The sequence below is a fragment of the Salvelinus alpinus genome, chromosome 18, assembly GCF_045679555.1.
Source record: "Salvelinus alpinus chromosome 18, SLU_Salpinus.1, whole genome shotgun sequence".
NCBI lineage: Eukaryota > Metazoa > Chordata > Actinopteri > Salmoniformes > Salmonidae > Salvelinus > Salvelinus alpinus.
This window is the reverse complement of record NC_092103.1, coordinates 41,626,047-41,643,763: the sequence shown is the minus strand read 5'-3', so window position 1 is coordinate 41,643,763 and position 17,717 is coordinate 41,626,047. Positions and strand designations below refer to the sequence as shown.

Sequence of the window (17,717 nt, the reverse complement as noted above, 5' to 3'; positions counted from 1 at the left end):
GAGAAATGCAAAACTGACCCCCAGTTCAGCGTCTAGGGGAAACTTCACCTTTTATCCTTAAATTGCACCACCGGCGACCGCCGCCTCTGCCATCGGGTGGCACAATTTACTGAAGCAAAACAACCCAACGTTATTTCCAGTAGAGCAAGAGAGACGAGGGAGAGAAGAAGGACCACTTCTGGAAGCAAAATGTCATTTCACGCTTGGCTTCAAGCGCAGTGAAAATCCATTTGTCTTGGCCATTACTCTGTCCAAAGTCTATTGTTGTTGGTTTCCTTTGTTCCCTCATCATGGAATATTCCAGGTGCCTAATAGAGGTGCTTATCAATGAAGAAGATAGGACCTCCTCCTGGGATGTGCTTCCATGATGCATAAATGAACAGTGGCACAGTTGGGTTGTATTTCTATATAGTTCACCTTACTCGATCAACTTTGAACGATTCTTTTCCCCATCACAACCTAACACTTTGCTATTCCAGGGAAAATTGTTTGCGGCTTTAGCCTGAATTTGGTTGAATACCAAAGCTGTGTTTTATTCAAAATGTTCCCATATAAAGTCTCAAAAGCAAAGGGCTGCTTTTGTAAGTTGTTTATTTGTCTCTGTTTCCCAACAGGAGCCCAGAGGAAATGGACTCTTGGATCAGAGTAGTCAACTCTGTGGCGGCCATGTTCTCTGCCCCCTCGTTCCCCGCCGCCATTGGCTCTCAGAAGAAATTCAGCCGTCCACTGCTACCGGCCACCACCACGAGGATGTCACAGGTACGGTAGAGCCTCCAGAACCACCACCTCTGGAATATCACCGCTACCTACAGTACCAGTCCAATGTTTGGACACACCTACTCATTCAATGGTTTTTCTTTATTTGTACTATTTTCTACATTGTAGAATAATAGGGAAGACATCAAAACTATGAAATAACAAATGAAATCATGTAGTAACCAAAAAAGTGTTAAAATATTATTCAAAGGAGCCGCCCTTTGCCTTGATAACATCTTTGCACGATCTTGGCATTCTCTCAACCAGCTTCACCTGTAATGGTTTTCCAACAGTCTTGAAGGAGTTCACACATATGCTGAGCACTTGTTGACTGCTTTTCCTTCACTCTGCAGTCCAACTCATCCCAAACCATCTCAATTGGGTTAAGGTCGTGATTGTGGAGGCCAGGTTATCTGTCGCAGCACTCCATCACTCTCCTTCTTGGTCAAATAACCCTTACACAGCCTGGAGGTGTGTTGGGTCATTGTCCTGTTGAAAAACAAATGATAGTCCCACCAAGTCCAAACCAGATGGGATGGCGTATCGCTACAGAATGCTATGGTAGCCATGCTGGTTGTGTGCCTTGAATTCTAAATAAATCACAGACAGTATCACCAGCAAAGCACCATCACACCACCTCCTCCATGCTTCACAGTGGGAGCCACACAAGCGGAGATCCGTTCACCAACTCTGCGTCTTAAAGACACAGCGATTGGAACCAAAAATCTCACATTTGGACTCATCAGACCAAAGGACAGATTTCCACTGGTCTATTGTCCATTGCTTGTTGTTCTTGTCCCAAGCAAGTCTGTTCTTCTTATTGGTGTCCTTTAGTAGTGGTTTCTTTGCAGCAATTTGACCACGAAGGCCTGATTGGGGCGGCAGGTAGCCTAGTGGTTAGAGCGTTGGACTAGTGTTCCCATTTTGAACCATTTAATGTGTCTGAAGGTAGAGCTCTGCCTACCCGGCAGGCCCAGAGAGAAAATGAAGTGCACCTGTCTTACAGCTGGCAGCTCAGGTCGCTGTGTTTGCACAGTTTCTTTGAGCCATAGACTGTAAAAAAAGAAGCCTGGAATGCACAGCAAAGTTGAAACTGTGACATTTAAAAACGTTTAAAACATAATTAGGGAGACTCAATGAATACAGCAAAGAGCTGCTGATTTTGTGTGAGTTCATGTTTAAGTTTTTCAGCTGTCACTTTTTATTGCTTATGAAAAGGGGTTGGAACATTCTCCCTACTGCCGCTCATGCTACAACCAGCAGTGCAGTTGCAATGAATGGGTATAGAAAAGTGTTCCGATAAGCTTGCGTTGGTGTCATTAGTGGCTCGTCTCTTTTTAATATCGTGGAATATTTTCCTTTCTCTGGTCATAGGAGTCACAACATGAATTGGTGCATGAGGCAGAAATAATGCAGTGCGACTTGAGTTTCACCACCAGCTTTAAAGACTGGCCCCTTTTCTCAACGCAGGGAAGGAGGGACGGTGAGTCGGGTGAGAGGCAGCCTCACCGCTGCTCTCTCCCTCCGCTCAGACGGACTGTCAGATGCAGGCCATCAGTCCAATATGCAGTGATATTGTATTGGGCCTATAACTTACTGCACAAACCTCTTCGCTACAGAACTGTTTTTAATTGGTTCATGTTGTGTTGGCTTGCTTTATTTTGGTATTCTTAATCTGAGCAGTAGATCTCGGCTTGCATTTTGACTTAGAAAGTGATATTGACGCAGGAAAGGTTGGTGACCACTGTTCTAGACCAGCCTACCATTTAAATACATTGTTGGCCCTAAATAATTTTTTTGAGATGACAGTCTGGTGTTTAAAGAACCTGGTATCTATAAAGTGCTATCTGGCTATCTACAGGAGGAACAACTGAAGTCTCACGAGGCGAAGCTGAAGCATGTCTCCACAGAGTTGGCAGAGCACAGATCCTACCCTCCTGACAGGAAGGTCAAAGCCAAGGAGATCGACGAGTACCGACTCAAAGAGCACTACCTGGAGTTTGAGGTAAGACATCACCATTCACCACAGATGTGCACTGGCAGAGGGTTGGTTGGGCCAGGCCAGGCAGCAGGTTGCTGCCAGTCAGAGTCCAACGCTCTGGTTCACATGGTCTTTTCTTTTACATTACATTACATTTAAGTCATTTAGCAGACGCTCTTATCCAGAGCGACTTACAAATTGGTGCATTCACCTTATGACATCCAGTGGAACAGCCATGCCGCAGCACTCTTGTTTCGTTCTGCATCTAGCCCTTCCCAACACTGATCCGTGCGGACACAGAGACTTCACACCCACAGTTTCTGACATGCCTCCAGGCAGACCGCTGGGGAAGTCTGACAACCTTAATGGAGCTTTGCTTTTCTTTTCCGCCAAGCTCAGGAGTGCGTCTCTCAGCCCTGCTCTGTATTCTGAACACGGGCGTGTCCTTAGGTCAAGATTCCAAGGATATCACCAAAGATGGGATAGAAACATTTGAGTAGTCTTAACTTTATTGATTTGCATTCGTTTTTTTTAAACACACAAGGTCACAAACTGCCAAGTAGCTGCTTGAACGGTCATTCTGGGCGTTTGTTTCCCGGATTTAAAGTAGAGTGGGTATGGTCGACGTACAGTATGCATCTATCACTGTTTAGGGGGTGGCTGTACTGTCATGGCGTTACAATATAGAGCTCAGACAAACGTCCATTAAAATGTCATTTCAATTCCATCCCTTGAACTCATTTATGCTGGTGAACACAAGAAAATCTATTTATTTACATGAGTCTTACACATTGATTATGATAGAGAATTTTTTTTAAATTATTATTCTGAAAAAGCATTAGTTGATGAACAATCTACGTGTTAGAGAATTTTCGACATGCTTCTCGTCAGTGTCAGCAATTATTCCATCACAGCTTTCCTCTGTCCTTCCTCAATTTCCATGTCATAGGTTTCTAATGAACCCCACCAAAGCCCTGTATTAATTGAGCTGTGACTCTAGCACTGTTTTCCAATCAAACTGCCACAGGAGAAGACACGACCTCATCAATGACCTTCTTCAACGAGCAAATTGTTTTTTTGTTGTTGTTTTTTTTCCTCACAAAGAAACAGCGCTTTCTTGAAGTACCAGATAGTCAGTTGGTCTTAATTTGCCTAAGTACATGAATGGTAATTAAATTGTGCGCTCCCTTTGTGCAAAACATCTTAGGAATAATGATATTCTCCTGGCTTTACCACTCTGCCTGCGGAGCTTTACCACTCTCCTACTCTACACCCCATCTGTTGCGCCAAATGGCATCCTCTATATAGTGCACTACCCTTTGTGCCCTGGTCAAAAGTAGTGCACTATAAAGGGAATAGGGTGTCATTTAGGACACAGACCCTGTTTACACAGGGATCAATGTGGTCAGATCTCTTGGAGTAAGGTTCAGACATACAGGTCAGGCCCCTCAGCTCCCTAACCCTCAGCTCCCTAACCCTCAGCTCCCTAACCCTCAGCTCCCTAACCCTCAGCTCCCTAACCCTCAGCTCCCTAACCCTCAGCTCCCTAACCCTCAGCTCCCTAACCCTCAGCTCCCTAACCCTCAGCTCCCTAACCCTCAGCTCCCTAACCCTCAGCTCCCTAACCCTCAGCTCCCTAACCCTCAGCTCCCTAACCCTCAGCTCCCTAACCCTCAGCTCCCTAACCCTCAGAACTTTTTCTTAAATCTGTTAATGGTTGATTGCAGTCTTTTTACTGTGTTCAGCCCACAATCGCCAAAACAAAAGCTAGAGAGAGAGGGCATAGACAATTACGGGCATACCTCTGTGAATGACATTCTTCAAGCACAGCACTTACACAAGTCATTCACTAAACCCTAACCCTCAGCTAAATCTTGTAATGAATAATGTGGAAATTTAGCAAGTTTAGGAGACTAAACTGCTTGGAGGACCCTGGATTGTAAACTGTCATGTTCATAACATATTGATTAACAGTAGCTAGGCTGGGGAGAAGTCTGTTCATAATAAAGCGCTGCGCTGCGTTCTTAACAGAACTATCAACAATGCAGGTCCTAGTTTTGTTGCACCTGGTTTACTGTTCAGCCGTGTGGTCAGGTGCCACAAAGAGGGACTTTGCGATTGGCTCAGAACAGGACAGCACGGCTGGCCCTTGGATTTACACAAACAGCTGATATTAGTAGTATGCATGTCAATCTCTCCTGGCTCAAAGTGAGGGAGGGATTGACTTCATCACTACTTGTGTTTGTGAGGTATTGACATGTTGAATTCACCGAGCTGTCTGTCTGAACTACTGGCACACAGCTCAGACCCTCATTTATACCCCAGACATGCCACCAGAGGTCTCTTCACAGTCCCCACGTTGACTATGGGAGCCGAACAGTACTACATAGATCCATGACTGTATGAAGATGGCGCCGGAGGGGAGGGCTGCCGTCTTATCGGCTCTTACCAACCATACTATTTTTGTTATTTTTTTTTCCGTTATTCGTAACTTGTTTTGTACATAATGTTGCTGCTACCGTCTTGTGACCGAAAAGAGCTTCTGGACATCAGAACTGCAATTACTCACCTCAGATTAGACCGTTTTTCTTCAAGGAGTCTGACAGGAGGGTGATACTAGACACCCGACCAGGCTCTCATCCCCGTCATTCGCTGAAGGAAACAGATATTTTGCGGGAAAAGATTAAGGTGGCTTACGAGGATCAGGCGACCAGTGGCTAATCTGCCTTTGCCTTCCATCCTGCTAGCTAACATTCTATCGCTGGAAAATAAATGGGACAAACTGAAAGCACGTATATCCTACCAACGGGACATTAAAAACTGTAATACAGTATGTTTCACTTAGTCATGGCTGAACGACGACATTAGGAACATAGAGCTGGCAGGTTATACACTATCGACAGGATAGAACAGCAACCTCTGGTAAGACACGGGGCGGGGACCTATGCATTTATGTAAAGAGCTGGTGCCTGATATCTAAGGCAAGTCTCGAGGTTTTGCTCGCCTGACGTATAATATCTCATAAGCTGTAGACCACATCTGCCTAGAGTTCATCTGTATTTTTCGTAGCTGTCTACATAACACCACAGACCGAGGCTGGAACTAAAACTGCACTCAATGAGCTGTATACCGCCATACGCAAACAGGAAAACGCTCATCGAGGCGGCACTCCTAGTGGCCGGGGACTTTAATGTAGGGAAACTTAAATGAGTTTTATCTCATTTTTATCAGCATGTTAAATGTGCAGCCAGAGGTAAAACAATTCTAGACCACCTTTACTCCACACACAGAGAAGCATACAAAGCTCTCCCTCGCTCTCCATTTTACAAATCTGACCATAACTCTATGCTCCTGCTTCCTGCTTACAAGCAAAAATTAAAGCAGGAAGCACCAATAACACCAGCGACAATTTTTTTTTAATGATAATACATTTTTAAAATTTGTCAGATGAAGCAGATACTAAACTACAGAATTGTTTTGCTAGTACAGACTGGAATATGTTCTGGGATTCTTCCAATGGCAATAAGGAGTACACGTCAGTCACTGGCTTTATCAATAAGTGCATCGAGGACGCATACCCCAACCAGAAGCCATGGTTTACAGGCAGCATTCGCACTGAGCTAAGGGTAGACCTGCCGCTTTCAAGGAGCGGTACTCTAACCCGGAAGCTTATAAAAAATCCTGCTATGTCCTTTGACGAGCCATCAAACAGGCAAAGCATCAATACAGGACTAAGATCGAATCGTACTACACCGGCTCCGACGCTCATCGGATGTGGCAGGGCTTGCAAACTATTACAGACTGTAAAGGGAAGTACAGCCGAGAGCTGCACAGTGACATGAGCCTACCAGAAGAGCTAAATAACTTCTATGCTCGCTTCGAGGTAAGTAACACTGAAACATGCATGAGAACATCAGCTGTTCCGGACGACTGTGTGATCACGCTCTCCGCAGCCGATGTGAGTAAGACCTTTAACCTCACTAGGGTATGTGGGACGGTAGCGTCCCACCTTGTCAACAGCCAGTGAAACAGCAGGGCGCCAAATTCAAAACAGAAATCCCATAATTTAAATCCCTCAAACATACAAGTATTTTACACCATTTTAAAGATACACTTGTTGTAAATCCAGCCACGGTGTCCGATTTCAAAAAGGTTTTACGACGAAAGCACACCAAACGATTGTTAGATTAGAGCCAAGTCACAGAAAAACACAGCCATTTTTCCAGCCAAAGAGAGGAGTAACAAAAAGCAGAAATAGAGAAAATTAATCACTAACCTTTGATCTTCATCAGATGACACTCATAGGACTTCATGTTACACAATACATGTATGTTTTGTTCGGGAAAGTTCATATTTATATCCAAAAATCTGAGTTTAGGCGGGACGCTACTGTCTCACTTGGCAAAAAGCCAGAGAAAATGCAGAGCGCCAAATTCAAATTAATTACTATAAAAATCTAACTTTCATTAAATCACACATGAAAGATACCAAATTAAAGCTACACTGGTTGTGAATCCAGCCGACATGTCAGAATTCAAATAGGCTTTTCAGCGAAAGCAAACGATGCTATTATCTGAGGATAGCACCATTGTAAACAAAGAGAGAGAAGCATATTTCAACCCTGCAGGCGCGACACAAAACGCAGAAATAAAAATATAATTCATGCCTTACCTTTGACGAGCTTCTGTTGTTGGCACTCCAATATGTCCCATAAACATCACAAATGGTCCTTTTGTTCGATTAATTCCGTCGATATATATCCAAAATGTCAATTTATTTGGCGCGTTTGATCCAGAAAAACACCGGTTCCAAATTGTGAAACGTGACTACAAAATATCTCAAAAGTTACCTGTAAACTTTGCCAAAAAATGTCAAACTACTTTTGTAATACAACTTTCAAAAATAACTACCTTAAATAATCGATAAAACTGAAGACGGGATGATCTGTGTTCAATACAGGATTAAAACAAACTGTAGCTAGCTTTCTGGTCACACGCTTCTAACAAACAGGACACTTCGAGTGACCTTCCTTCAAGATGGCCGTACTTCTTCATTACACAAAGGAATAACCTCAACCAATTTCTAAAGACTGACATCCAGTGGAAGCGGTAGGAACTGCAAGAAGGTCCCTTAGAAATCTGGTTTCCCAATGAAAAATCTGAATGGTTTGTCCTCGGGTTTTCGCCTGCTAAATAAGTTCTGTTATACTCACAGACATGATTCAGAGTGTTCTCTATCCAAATCTACTAATAATATGCGTATCTTATCTTCTGGGGATGAGTAGCTGGCAGTTTAATTTGGGCATGCTTTTCATCCAAAATTCCGAATGCTGCTCCCTACCCAAGAGAAGTTAAACAGGTCAACATTCACAAGGCCGCTGGGCCAGACGGATTACCAGGACGTTTTCAATCTCTCCCTGTCTGAGTCTAATACCAACATGTTTCAAGCAGACCACTATGGTCCCTGTGCCCAAGAACACTAAGGTAACCTGCCTAAATGACTACCGACCCCTGGCACTCATGCCTAGTTTTAGTTTTGCTGGACCCCAGGAAGACTAGCTGCATCCATAATAAATACAAAATTCAAGCACTGCCTTTTGAGCTAGCTCTACCTCTGTGAAACACTACCGTAATCAATGAGCTAGCTCTACCTCTGTGAAACACTACCGTAATCAATGAGCTAGCTCTACCTCTGTGAAACACTACCGTAATCAATGAGCTAGCTCTACCTCTGTGAAACACTACCGTAATCAATGAGCTAGCTCTACCTCTGTGAAACACTACCGTAATCAATGAGCTAGCTCTACCTCTGTGAAACACTACCGTAATCAATGAGCTAGCTCTACCTCTGTGAAACACTACCGTAATCAATGAGCTAGCTCTACCTCTGTGAAACACTACCGTAATCAATGAGCTAGCTCTACCTCTGTGAAACACTACCGTAATCAATGAGCTAGCTCTACCTCTGTGAAACACTACCGTAATCAATGAGCTAGCTCTACCTCTGTGAAACACTACCGTAATCAATGAGCTAGCTCTACCTCTGTGAAACACTACCGTAATCAATGAGCTAGCTCTACCTCTGTGAAACACTACCGTAATCAATGAGCTAGCTCTACCTCTGTGAAACACTACCGTAATCAATGAGCTAGCTCTACCTCTGTGAAACACTACCGTAATCAATGAGCTAGCTCTACCTCTGTGAAACACTACCGTAATCAATGAGCTAGCTCTACCTCTGTGCCGAAGGAAACTTATTTTTCCACCTACAGTATCCAAAAAGTCTGCATGAGATGGCATTACTCACACTTTCTATTGTATGTCCTGTTGGAGTATGAATGTATGAACGGATCATTTGAGATGTTTGTTGGGGGTTTTTTACCTATAAGATCAACGGCCCGTCGCCTTGTTCTCCAGTTGAAGGATTGAAGACTATGTTGTGGCAGGAGAGTCCTGGTCGACACACCGGCTACATTAACCTCCCAACTGCTCCTTCACTCCCGATCCGCACCATGTCAGGGCAGACCCCTCCCCAACCACAGGGAAACTAATGCGCTAATTGGTCAAGGAATGATCTGGATGCAAAGCCAAGGAGCTCTCTTTTAAGATCTACGGTAGATCTAGTTATATGTACATTAGTTTTCTAATGTATTTCTTTTATATATTGGTATTCCATTAGTACAAGCTTGGCATGCAGGTGGGGGTGACGGTCAGCGACGCTATTGAATTAGTAATCAGCAGGGTTAAGAGGATTTAGTGCTGGGCCAGGAAGATCTGAGAACCAAGCACCTCTCTGCCACACGTCTTATCAATGCTTCTGCTATTCCAGTTTAGTTCATTATTACTCAATTTTAGCAGAGTTATTCTACCACAGGGAGTTATGATAGAGAACAATTAAACATTCATGACCAACTCATTATTTCTGTTGTCGATCTCCAATGAATCCTTCCCTGAATTAATAGAATGATCTTCAGTCAGAGAGAGAGAGAGAGAACAGAAACGTTCTCCCCTGGCCCCTCTCCACTGTAAGGCACTTAACATTTCAGAAATACTTTGAACGGTTTCATACTACAGAAGAACATGTCTCTGGGGTTGTTGCTATTTGTGTGTTAGTCTGTCTCCCTGGAATTGTTATGTGTCACATAGAACCTTTAAAAAATGATGAGAAAACGCTGCAGTCACTCAATTTGCAGATATCTGTTTCTTTGGTTAAACAAGGAACACATCCTGAAATGTGGAGGCTTACAGCACTGGGACACAACCTTGACTGGATGCCCTTTCTTGTTTACAGTACACACCATTTGTTGTAATGAATTGCCTTATCGACCCGGGATTTCACCTCTTAATCCTGTGCTAAGTAGGGGTCCAAGCACTGCATAATGGTTGCCGTGAAACAATGAGCTTGAATAAGGTCGTTACCTTAACATAGATGCTGACATTTAACACCATAGTGCCCTCCAAACTCGTCACTAAGCTCGAGACCCTGCCCTGTGCAACTGGGTCCTGGACTTCCTGACGGGCTGCCACCAGGTGGTGATGGTAGGAAACATCTCCACCCCGCTGATCCTCAACACTGGGGCCCCACAAGGGTGCGTTCTCAGCCCTCTCCTGTACTCCCTGTTCACCCATGACTGTGTGGCCATGCACGCCTCCAACTCAAATCATCAAGTTTGCAGACGACACTACAGTGGTAGGCTTGATTACCAACAACGACGAGGCGGCCTACAGGGAAGAGGTGAGGGCCCTCGGAGTGTGGTGAAAAATAACCTCACACTCAACGTCAACAAAACAAAGGAGATGATCGTGGACTTCAGGAAACAGCAGAGAGAGCAGCCCCCTATCCACATCGACAGGACAGTAGTGGAGAAGATGGAAAGTTCCTCGGCGTACACATCACGGACAAACTGAAATGGTCCACCCACACAGACAGCGTGGTGAAGAAGGCGCAACAGCGCCTCTTCAACCTCAGGAGGCTGAAGAAATTTGGCTTGTCACCAAAAACACAAACTTTTACAGATGCACAATCGAGAGCATCCTGTCGGGCTGTATCACCGCCTGGTACGGCAACTGCTCCGCCCACAACCGTAAGGTTCTCCAGAGGGTAGTGAGGTCTGCACAACGCATCACCGGGGGCAAACTACCTGCTCTCCAGGACACCTACACCACCCGATGTGACAGGAAGGCCTTAAAGATCATCAAGGACAACAACCACCCGAGCCACTGCCTGTTCACCCCGCTATCATCCAGAAGTGGTCAGTACAGGTGCATTAAAGCAGGGACCGAGAGACTGAAAAACAGCTTCGATCTCAAGGCCATCAGACTGTTAAACAGCCATCACTAACATTGAGTGGCTGCTGCCAACATACTGACTCAAATCTCTAGCCACTTTAATAATTAAAAATTGGATGTAATAAATGTATCACCAGTCACTAAACTATGCCACTTTATATCATGTTTACATACCTTACACTGCTCATCTCATATGTATATACTGTAACTCTATACCATCTACTGCATCTTGCCTATGCCGTTCGGCCATTGCTCATCCATATATATTTTTATGTACATATTCTTATTCATTCCTTTACACTTGTGTGTAGGAAGTAGTTGTGAAATTGTTAGATTACTTGTTAGATATTACTGCATGGTCGGAACTAGAAGCATAAACATTTCGCTACACTCGCATTAACATCTACTAACCATGTGTATGTGACAAATCAAATTTGATTTGACATTGTTAGTGCTATAATCAGCACATGATTATTTAACTTGTTTGGTTGTCATGATATTTGGCAGACTTGTAGAGGCATAAGAGGAGCTCATTCAATGGATACTTGATCAGGCCAGAGGTGGCGATATCATTCATTGCTGTGTTTACCTATTTCTTTATTAGAATTTCCGGTGATAAACCAAAGTAGTTGATGTAGTTTGTTTCCGTCATTTCTTGTTCGCCAGTGTATGTGTTACTTGTGTTTGTATTCTACACCGTTAACACCCCACTCTGTGTCGTCTCTCCGCTGTAGGAGAACCGCTATGAGATGTACGTCAAGCTCCTGAGGGAGGGCGTGAAGGAGCTGCTCATTGGCAAAGATGGAGACGCGGGCCTCAAGAAGTCCCAGTCCAGCCCCTCTCTCAACCAGGAGGGCCAGCCGGCCGCGGCCAAAGTCAAACGCAACACCTCGGAGAGGAGACCCGAGACGCCGTCAAAGGTCACATAGGAAGCTACCCCCCCCTCGCGAGCCTGTGAAAGAGCCATGAATACGCAACAAAAGTGTGTGAATATATTTTATGTAATTTATTTATCTGGCCACTGTTGTAACAAAAACAGTTGTGTAAAATGTAAATGATGAATTCTCGTCCTTAAATTGACTGGCGTAGCATTTTTGTATGGAAACATTGCATTATATGTTTGTGGTCCTTTTATTTTGATGTTGATGTTGTCATTCTTGTATTGAACGTAATATTTTTTTGTTGTGACGCATTTGACTCTTTATTGCTTTATTCAATATCGCTGTATTGTTCCTTCCTCTCATAAAAACAATTTATTTGCCTTTCAGTCAAGAGAAAAAAGATTTTTCTTGTCTCCAATTTAGTGGAATTATCAACGCTAGCGCTTGGATATATAAATAGTAGCTAGATGTAGAATAGTCTTACTCAGAAGTTTTTATTTTGATATGTAGTTTAAGTAAACATTGGACATATTGAACCAGTTAAGTTGAGAGTATTTTACAGAAATATGGCTTCCATTGAGAATAGGCAGGTGATTTTGACATCCAATTTCCTCCCTGCTTTTCCTCATAGACCTTTGTAAGTTTCCTTTCTCCTGTGAATGTTTATTTTTCATACAGAAGACGCACCAAGGTGTAAATCCTGGAAAGGGATTAATTGTGGATTTTAAAAATGTGGTTAGGATCTTCAATCTCTTGCCTCTCATTTACAACAGGAAAAACAACCCAAGATAAAACCCCGTAATATCCTTAGTTGTGTGGAAGGCTGCACTATCATGTTAGAAAACACAGTTCAAAAGAGTTCCAATCCCTAATTTTGCACATTAACAATTTGGGATGTTTAAACATATTCCCCAGATTGGGTCAGTCGCAGCTGCATCCGTATCCTTTCAGACTGCAGTATTTCACTGATGTTGGACTTAAGATCAGAGTTTATGCAGCTGAGCCATTTTATTTTTTTATCCTTTATGGCAAAAAAATATACTTCTGCTTTTTGAGTAGTGTAAAGACCAATGCCCCTTGTCTTTTATAATGGTATGTGTTTTTTAGATTCTAAGTTGAAAACTATTGTTGTAAAGATCAAATTTAGTATTTATAGTGCACTTTATAAATGAGTTCTTTTTGGATATTATAGAGAGCTTTATAAAGGTTAGACTGCTATGTTTCTTTGACATCACAGGTTTTTCAGGCAGAACTCAACTATTTTTGTTTTCTTGAAGGTACTTGAGCGCGCCAGTTCAGTAGGTTTCCGTCAGCTCAACTTGTAATGTCGTCTTAGTTTGTTTTAAGTGGTTTGGTAGTTTTGCTGTCCTAGGTAGATTTGTTGAATGACAAAGTTTCCTTTTAGGGAACTATTTATAGATCTGTACTTTGCAATTGCCTTTTTCCAATGCTGGTGATATTACATTTAAATATAATTTACACATTTTCAGAAGAGATATTACTGACATTTGAACGACATAAGCATTTAGTTAGACATTGGATTGTATGTCTACACTTCCACAATGGACTTTTGCATACCAACATATGTTTCGTCCTTACCAAAAGTTTGCGTTTTTTCATGTATTGAAAATTTTGGAACGAATTGAGCTTTTTAACATGTTATGAAGAAACATTTGTAATGTTGCAAAGCCAATTTGAAAATGTACTTGTTTTTGGAAGAAATGAGGCTTGTACCGAGTCTTTACAGTTAAAAAAAAATATATTGTTTACTTTAAATGTTTTATTATTTACACTTTATTTTATTACCTTTTATTTTCTCTTAAATTCACTACAAAGACACCAAATAGAATGTCTTAGTAGAGCTCGATGGTAATAGCCAACTAAATAAACCTATATCCGTAATGCATGTTTTTAGAAAAACGTTCTACAGTAATTTGTGCTAGCTAGCTAGTGTGCAAACCTTTTCCTTGGAAATTTTCTCCTCACTTAGTGGCACTATTTTACCTGTACGATTATTGTGAAAGTTAGTGAGTGTTTTGACATTGAAGCACTTAATATAGACAATACATGTGGTACATTTATCAAAGGTTTCAAGTTAATATCACGAGACCTTAACAGCTGATTCTGTTATATAAATGTGAGGATAGTATTTTTATTTATATACAGATGTCCATATGAAGAGGACTACCCTTGAATTCATTTTGAATATAATATTAAATGTTTTTTATTCTTTTGATATTTTATCTTAAGACGATGGCTGACCCCTTGAAGACATCTATAGTTAAAATTCCTCTGTAGTTTAAACGTAATCCCAGTATTTTCTTATGCAGATACAGTAATCCTTTCTTCAGACACATTAAATGTAGGATTTAACATGTTGTTTATCAGTTGGTACACTTATTACATTTGCCCATTTCAGAGGATTTTAAGTAAATACAGGCTTTTGTTGTAATGACACGTTAGCGTAATCTGTGCTTCTGAGTAGAGTGATAACTAATCTACGTCTATAGATGAATCTATGAACTCATTTTAAACACAACCGTGTAATACTATCTTACCAGTGGAGTGGATTGTGTTCATGTGGAACGACTCAACTAAAGCACTGTTTCAATTGACATGTCAAATCTCACCTGATTTAATATTAGATGGTCTGGAGAAGGAGTAGCGAAGACAGCACAGTAAATGCGTCAATATGTGACAATTTTCCAATTTAAGACTAGCAGGGAGCCTTATCAGGCATCTTGTTACCTTTCCCTTAACATTTACAGCATTTCTCCATATCACTTCAATGGAGGGCTTATTTTCAGCACTTACCTCTAATGCTTCTCTCAACCATATCTGGCATAGCCTCTGTACACTGGCGTATCACTTGTGTTAGAATAGACTCAATCCTGCGCCTCTGTCTGTAGATGTGAGAAGACAGATTGTGTGCCCCTATAGATTCCCATGCCTCTTGATTGTTCTATACCGTAAAAAACAATGCAACTAAGTCTCCTACGAGGCTCTTTGTCTCTACACGTACGTACGCATCAAATATCTCTGAAAGCTGTGATCCTGTACAATCCTTTGAATCTGTAAATGTTGTTAAATATAACTGTTGCCCAGTTTTTTTTTTTTTCAAAGGCCCAGGATTGCGTTGTTTGGTTGTTCAAGTGATCTCTTCTTTGGCCCAGAGCGTGTCTTACGCCCTTAGGTCAGGATTGGTAACACTATGTCGGTGGTAATACAACTGTAGGTGGTTTCAATTAATAAAATACTGTACTTAAATTGAACGTTGCATTTTCTTGTGATTTATTCCCCAGTCTTGTGCTGTGTTGGTAGAAAATATCTGCTTCTCAAAGAAAATCATCCCAATGGACAAAAAAAAGGTTAACTCAGGTGGCAAAGTTTATAACCTATTTACTAGTGCAATGTAATAATTGGGGTGGCAGGTAGTGTTGGCCCAGTAACCGAATGTTACTGGATCGAATCCCCGAGCTGACAAGGTAAAAATCTGTCGTTCTGCCCCTGAGCAAGGTAGTTCGGGCAACTGTTCCCCGTGCGCCGATGGTGTGGATGTCGACCTGAGGCGGTGGGTTAAATGCGGAATACATATTTCAGTTGAATGCATTGTACAACTTCCCCTTTTTAATAGAGCAATAATCATCAAGGCAATGCAGTCAATTAATGGGCTTTACTTTAATACACATTATTGCATTTATCAATTGACAGGTTATTCAGTTTGTATAGTATAGTCTTAATGCATCTCCTAACAGAAGAAAGAACCCCCCCCCCCCCCATAATCCCCAAAATTTGATTTGGTCCAATCAGGCAGTCATGCAGAAATCAGCAAGGTAGTACTTGTTAAATGTCCTGATTTTCTATGGCACAACATGCATCTCAGTCAATGGGCAACTGAGACACTCACATGTTTCTCTGTGGCAGTTGGAAACTGTTATTACACAAATTCATGTAAACCTCATAAGGAAAAAATATCCCTGTCTGGTTCTTAGTTTTCTGCCTTCGAGCAGCATGCAATAACATCCTCTGTACCAGAGTAGGTTCAAGAAAAATATAGATTTTATTAATGACAATTTAATCTAATCAAATATTTAAGTTTACCTTCTGACGTTTAAATTGCTTTCAAAACAGAACGGTGTAGAAAGCTGTGTCTTAATGTACACACTACCCAAGTATAGAAGTTGCCTTGAGTACATACTAATCTCAGTTTGGTCTGTTATTTGGGTGACTTCTTTCAACTTAATTCCAGCAGAAAATTGTGTTCTCTATGAAATCACAGTAGAGAGAATTACAATATGATGGGCCAGAAAAGCCCGGTAGAAGAATAGACTAATGGGTAAACAGAGATTGTAGAATGTTACCATCAGGAAGGTGAATACGGGGGCGTGGAGAAAGTGTTGCGATCTAGTGTTCCTGTGGGGGAGATTTTAGAGGCATATAAACTGTCATTACAGGGGGAGCTTCATGATGGGGACAAAGCATGGGGCAGGTCCAATGAGAGAGAGAGAGGACCTGTAAAGTAGCTTATCAATCAGAAAGTTAAAACTCAGAGAGCAAAGAGGGTGAGATCCAGGGATTGATACGTCTCCCTCCGTCTACGGCCGCCTCTTATTGATACGTCTCCCTCAGTCTCGCCTCTTATTGATACGTCTCCCTCAGTCTCGCCTCTTATTGATACGTCTCCCTCAGTCTCGCCTCTTATTGATACGTCTCCCTCAGTCTCGCCTCTTATTGATACGTCTCCCTCAGTCTCGCCTCTTATTGATACGTCTCCCTCAGTCTCGCCTCTTATTGATACGTCTCCCTCAGTCTCGCCTCTTATTGATACGTCTCCCTCAGGCTCGCCTCTTATTGATACGTCTCCCTCAGGCTCGCCTCTTATTGATACGTCTCCCTCAGTCTCGCCTCTTATTGATACGTCTCCCTCAGGCTCGCCTCTTATTGATACGTCTCCCTCAGTCTCGCCTCTTATTGATACGTCTCCCTCAGTCTCGCCTCTTATTGATACGTCTCCCTCAGTCTCGCCTCTTATTGATACGTCTCCCTCAGGCTCGCCTCTTATTGATACGTCTCCCTCACTCTACGGCCGCCTCTTATTGATACGTCTCCCTCAGTCTCGCCTCTTATTGATACGTCTCCCTCAGTCTCGCCTCTTATTGATACGTCTCCCTCAGTCTCGCCTCTTATTGATACGTCTCCCTCAGTCTCGCCTCTTATTGATATGTCTCCCTCAGTCTCGCCTCTTATTGATACGTCTCCCTCAGTCTCGCCTCTTATTGATACGTCTCCGTCAGTCTCGCCTCTTATTGATACGTCTCCCTCAGTCTCGCCTCTTATTGATACGTCTCCCTCAGGCTCGCCTCTTATTGATACGTCTCCCTCACTCTACGGCCGCCTCTTATTGATACGTCTCCCTCAGTCTCGCCTCTTATTGATACGTCTCCCTCAGGCTCGCCTCTTATTGATACATCTCCCTCAGGCTCGCCTCTTATTGATACGTCTCCCTCAGGCTCGCCTCTTATTGATGCGTCTCCCTCAGGCTCGCCTCTTATTGATACGTCTCCATCAGTCTCGCCTCTTATTGATACGTCTCCCTCAGTCTCGCCTCTTATTGATACGTCTCCCTCAGTCTCGCCTCTTATTGATACGTCTCCCTCAGTATCGCCTCTAATTGATACGTCTCCCTCAGTCTCGCCTCTTATTGATACGTCTCCCTCAGTTTCGCCTCTTATTGATACGTCTCCCTCACTCTACGGCCGCCTCTTATTGATACGTCTCCCTCACTCTACGGCCGCCTCTTATTGATACGTC

At 42.7% G+C, this 17,717-nt stretch overlaps 1 protein-coding gene across 7 annotated transcripts in view; it reads left to right on the top strand.

The window, feature by feature from the left end:
- Positions 1–15,178, top strand: part of psd3l (pleckstrin and Sec7 domain containing 3, like) — a 135,832-nt gene extending 120,654 nt beyond the window's left edge. For 6 of the 7 annotated variants that reach the window (XM_071351339.1, XM_071351338.1, XM_071351342.1 and 3 more), the window contains 3 exons: positions 615–759; positions 2,618–2,761; positions 11,760–12,292. In XM_071351339.1, coding sequence (XP_071207440.1) covers positions 615–759; positions 2,618–2,761; positions 11,760–11,954 — 484 coding nt within the window. In that variant the 3' untranslated portion in view covers positions 11,955–12,292. Of the gene's footprint in view, positions 1–614; positions 760–2,617; positions 2,762–11,759 lie in introns of all 7 variants that reach the window. The other variant, XM_071351348.1, reaches the window with a different exon arrangement.
- Positions 15,179–17,717: the final 2,539 nt, after the last annotated feature.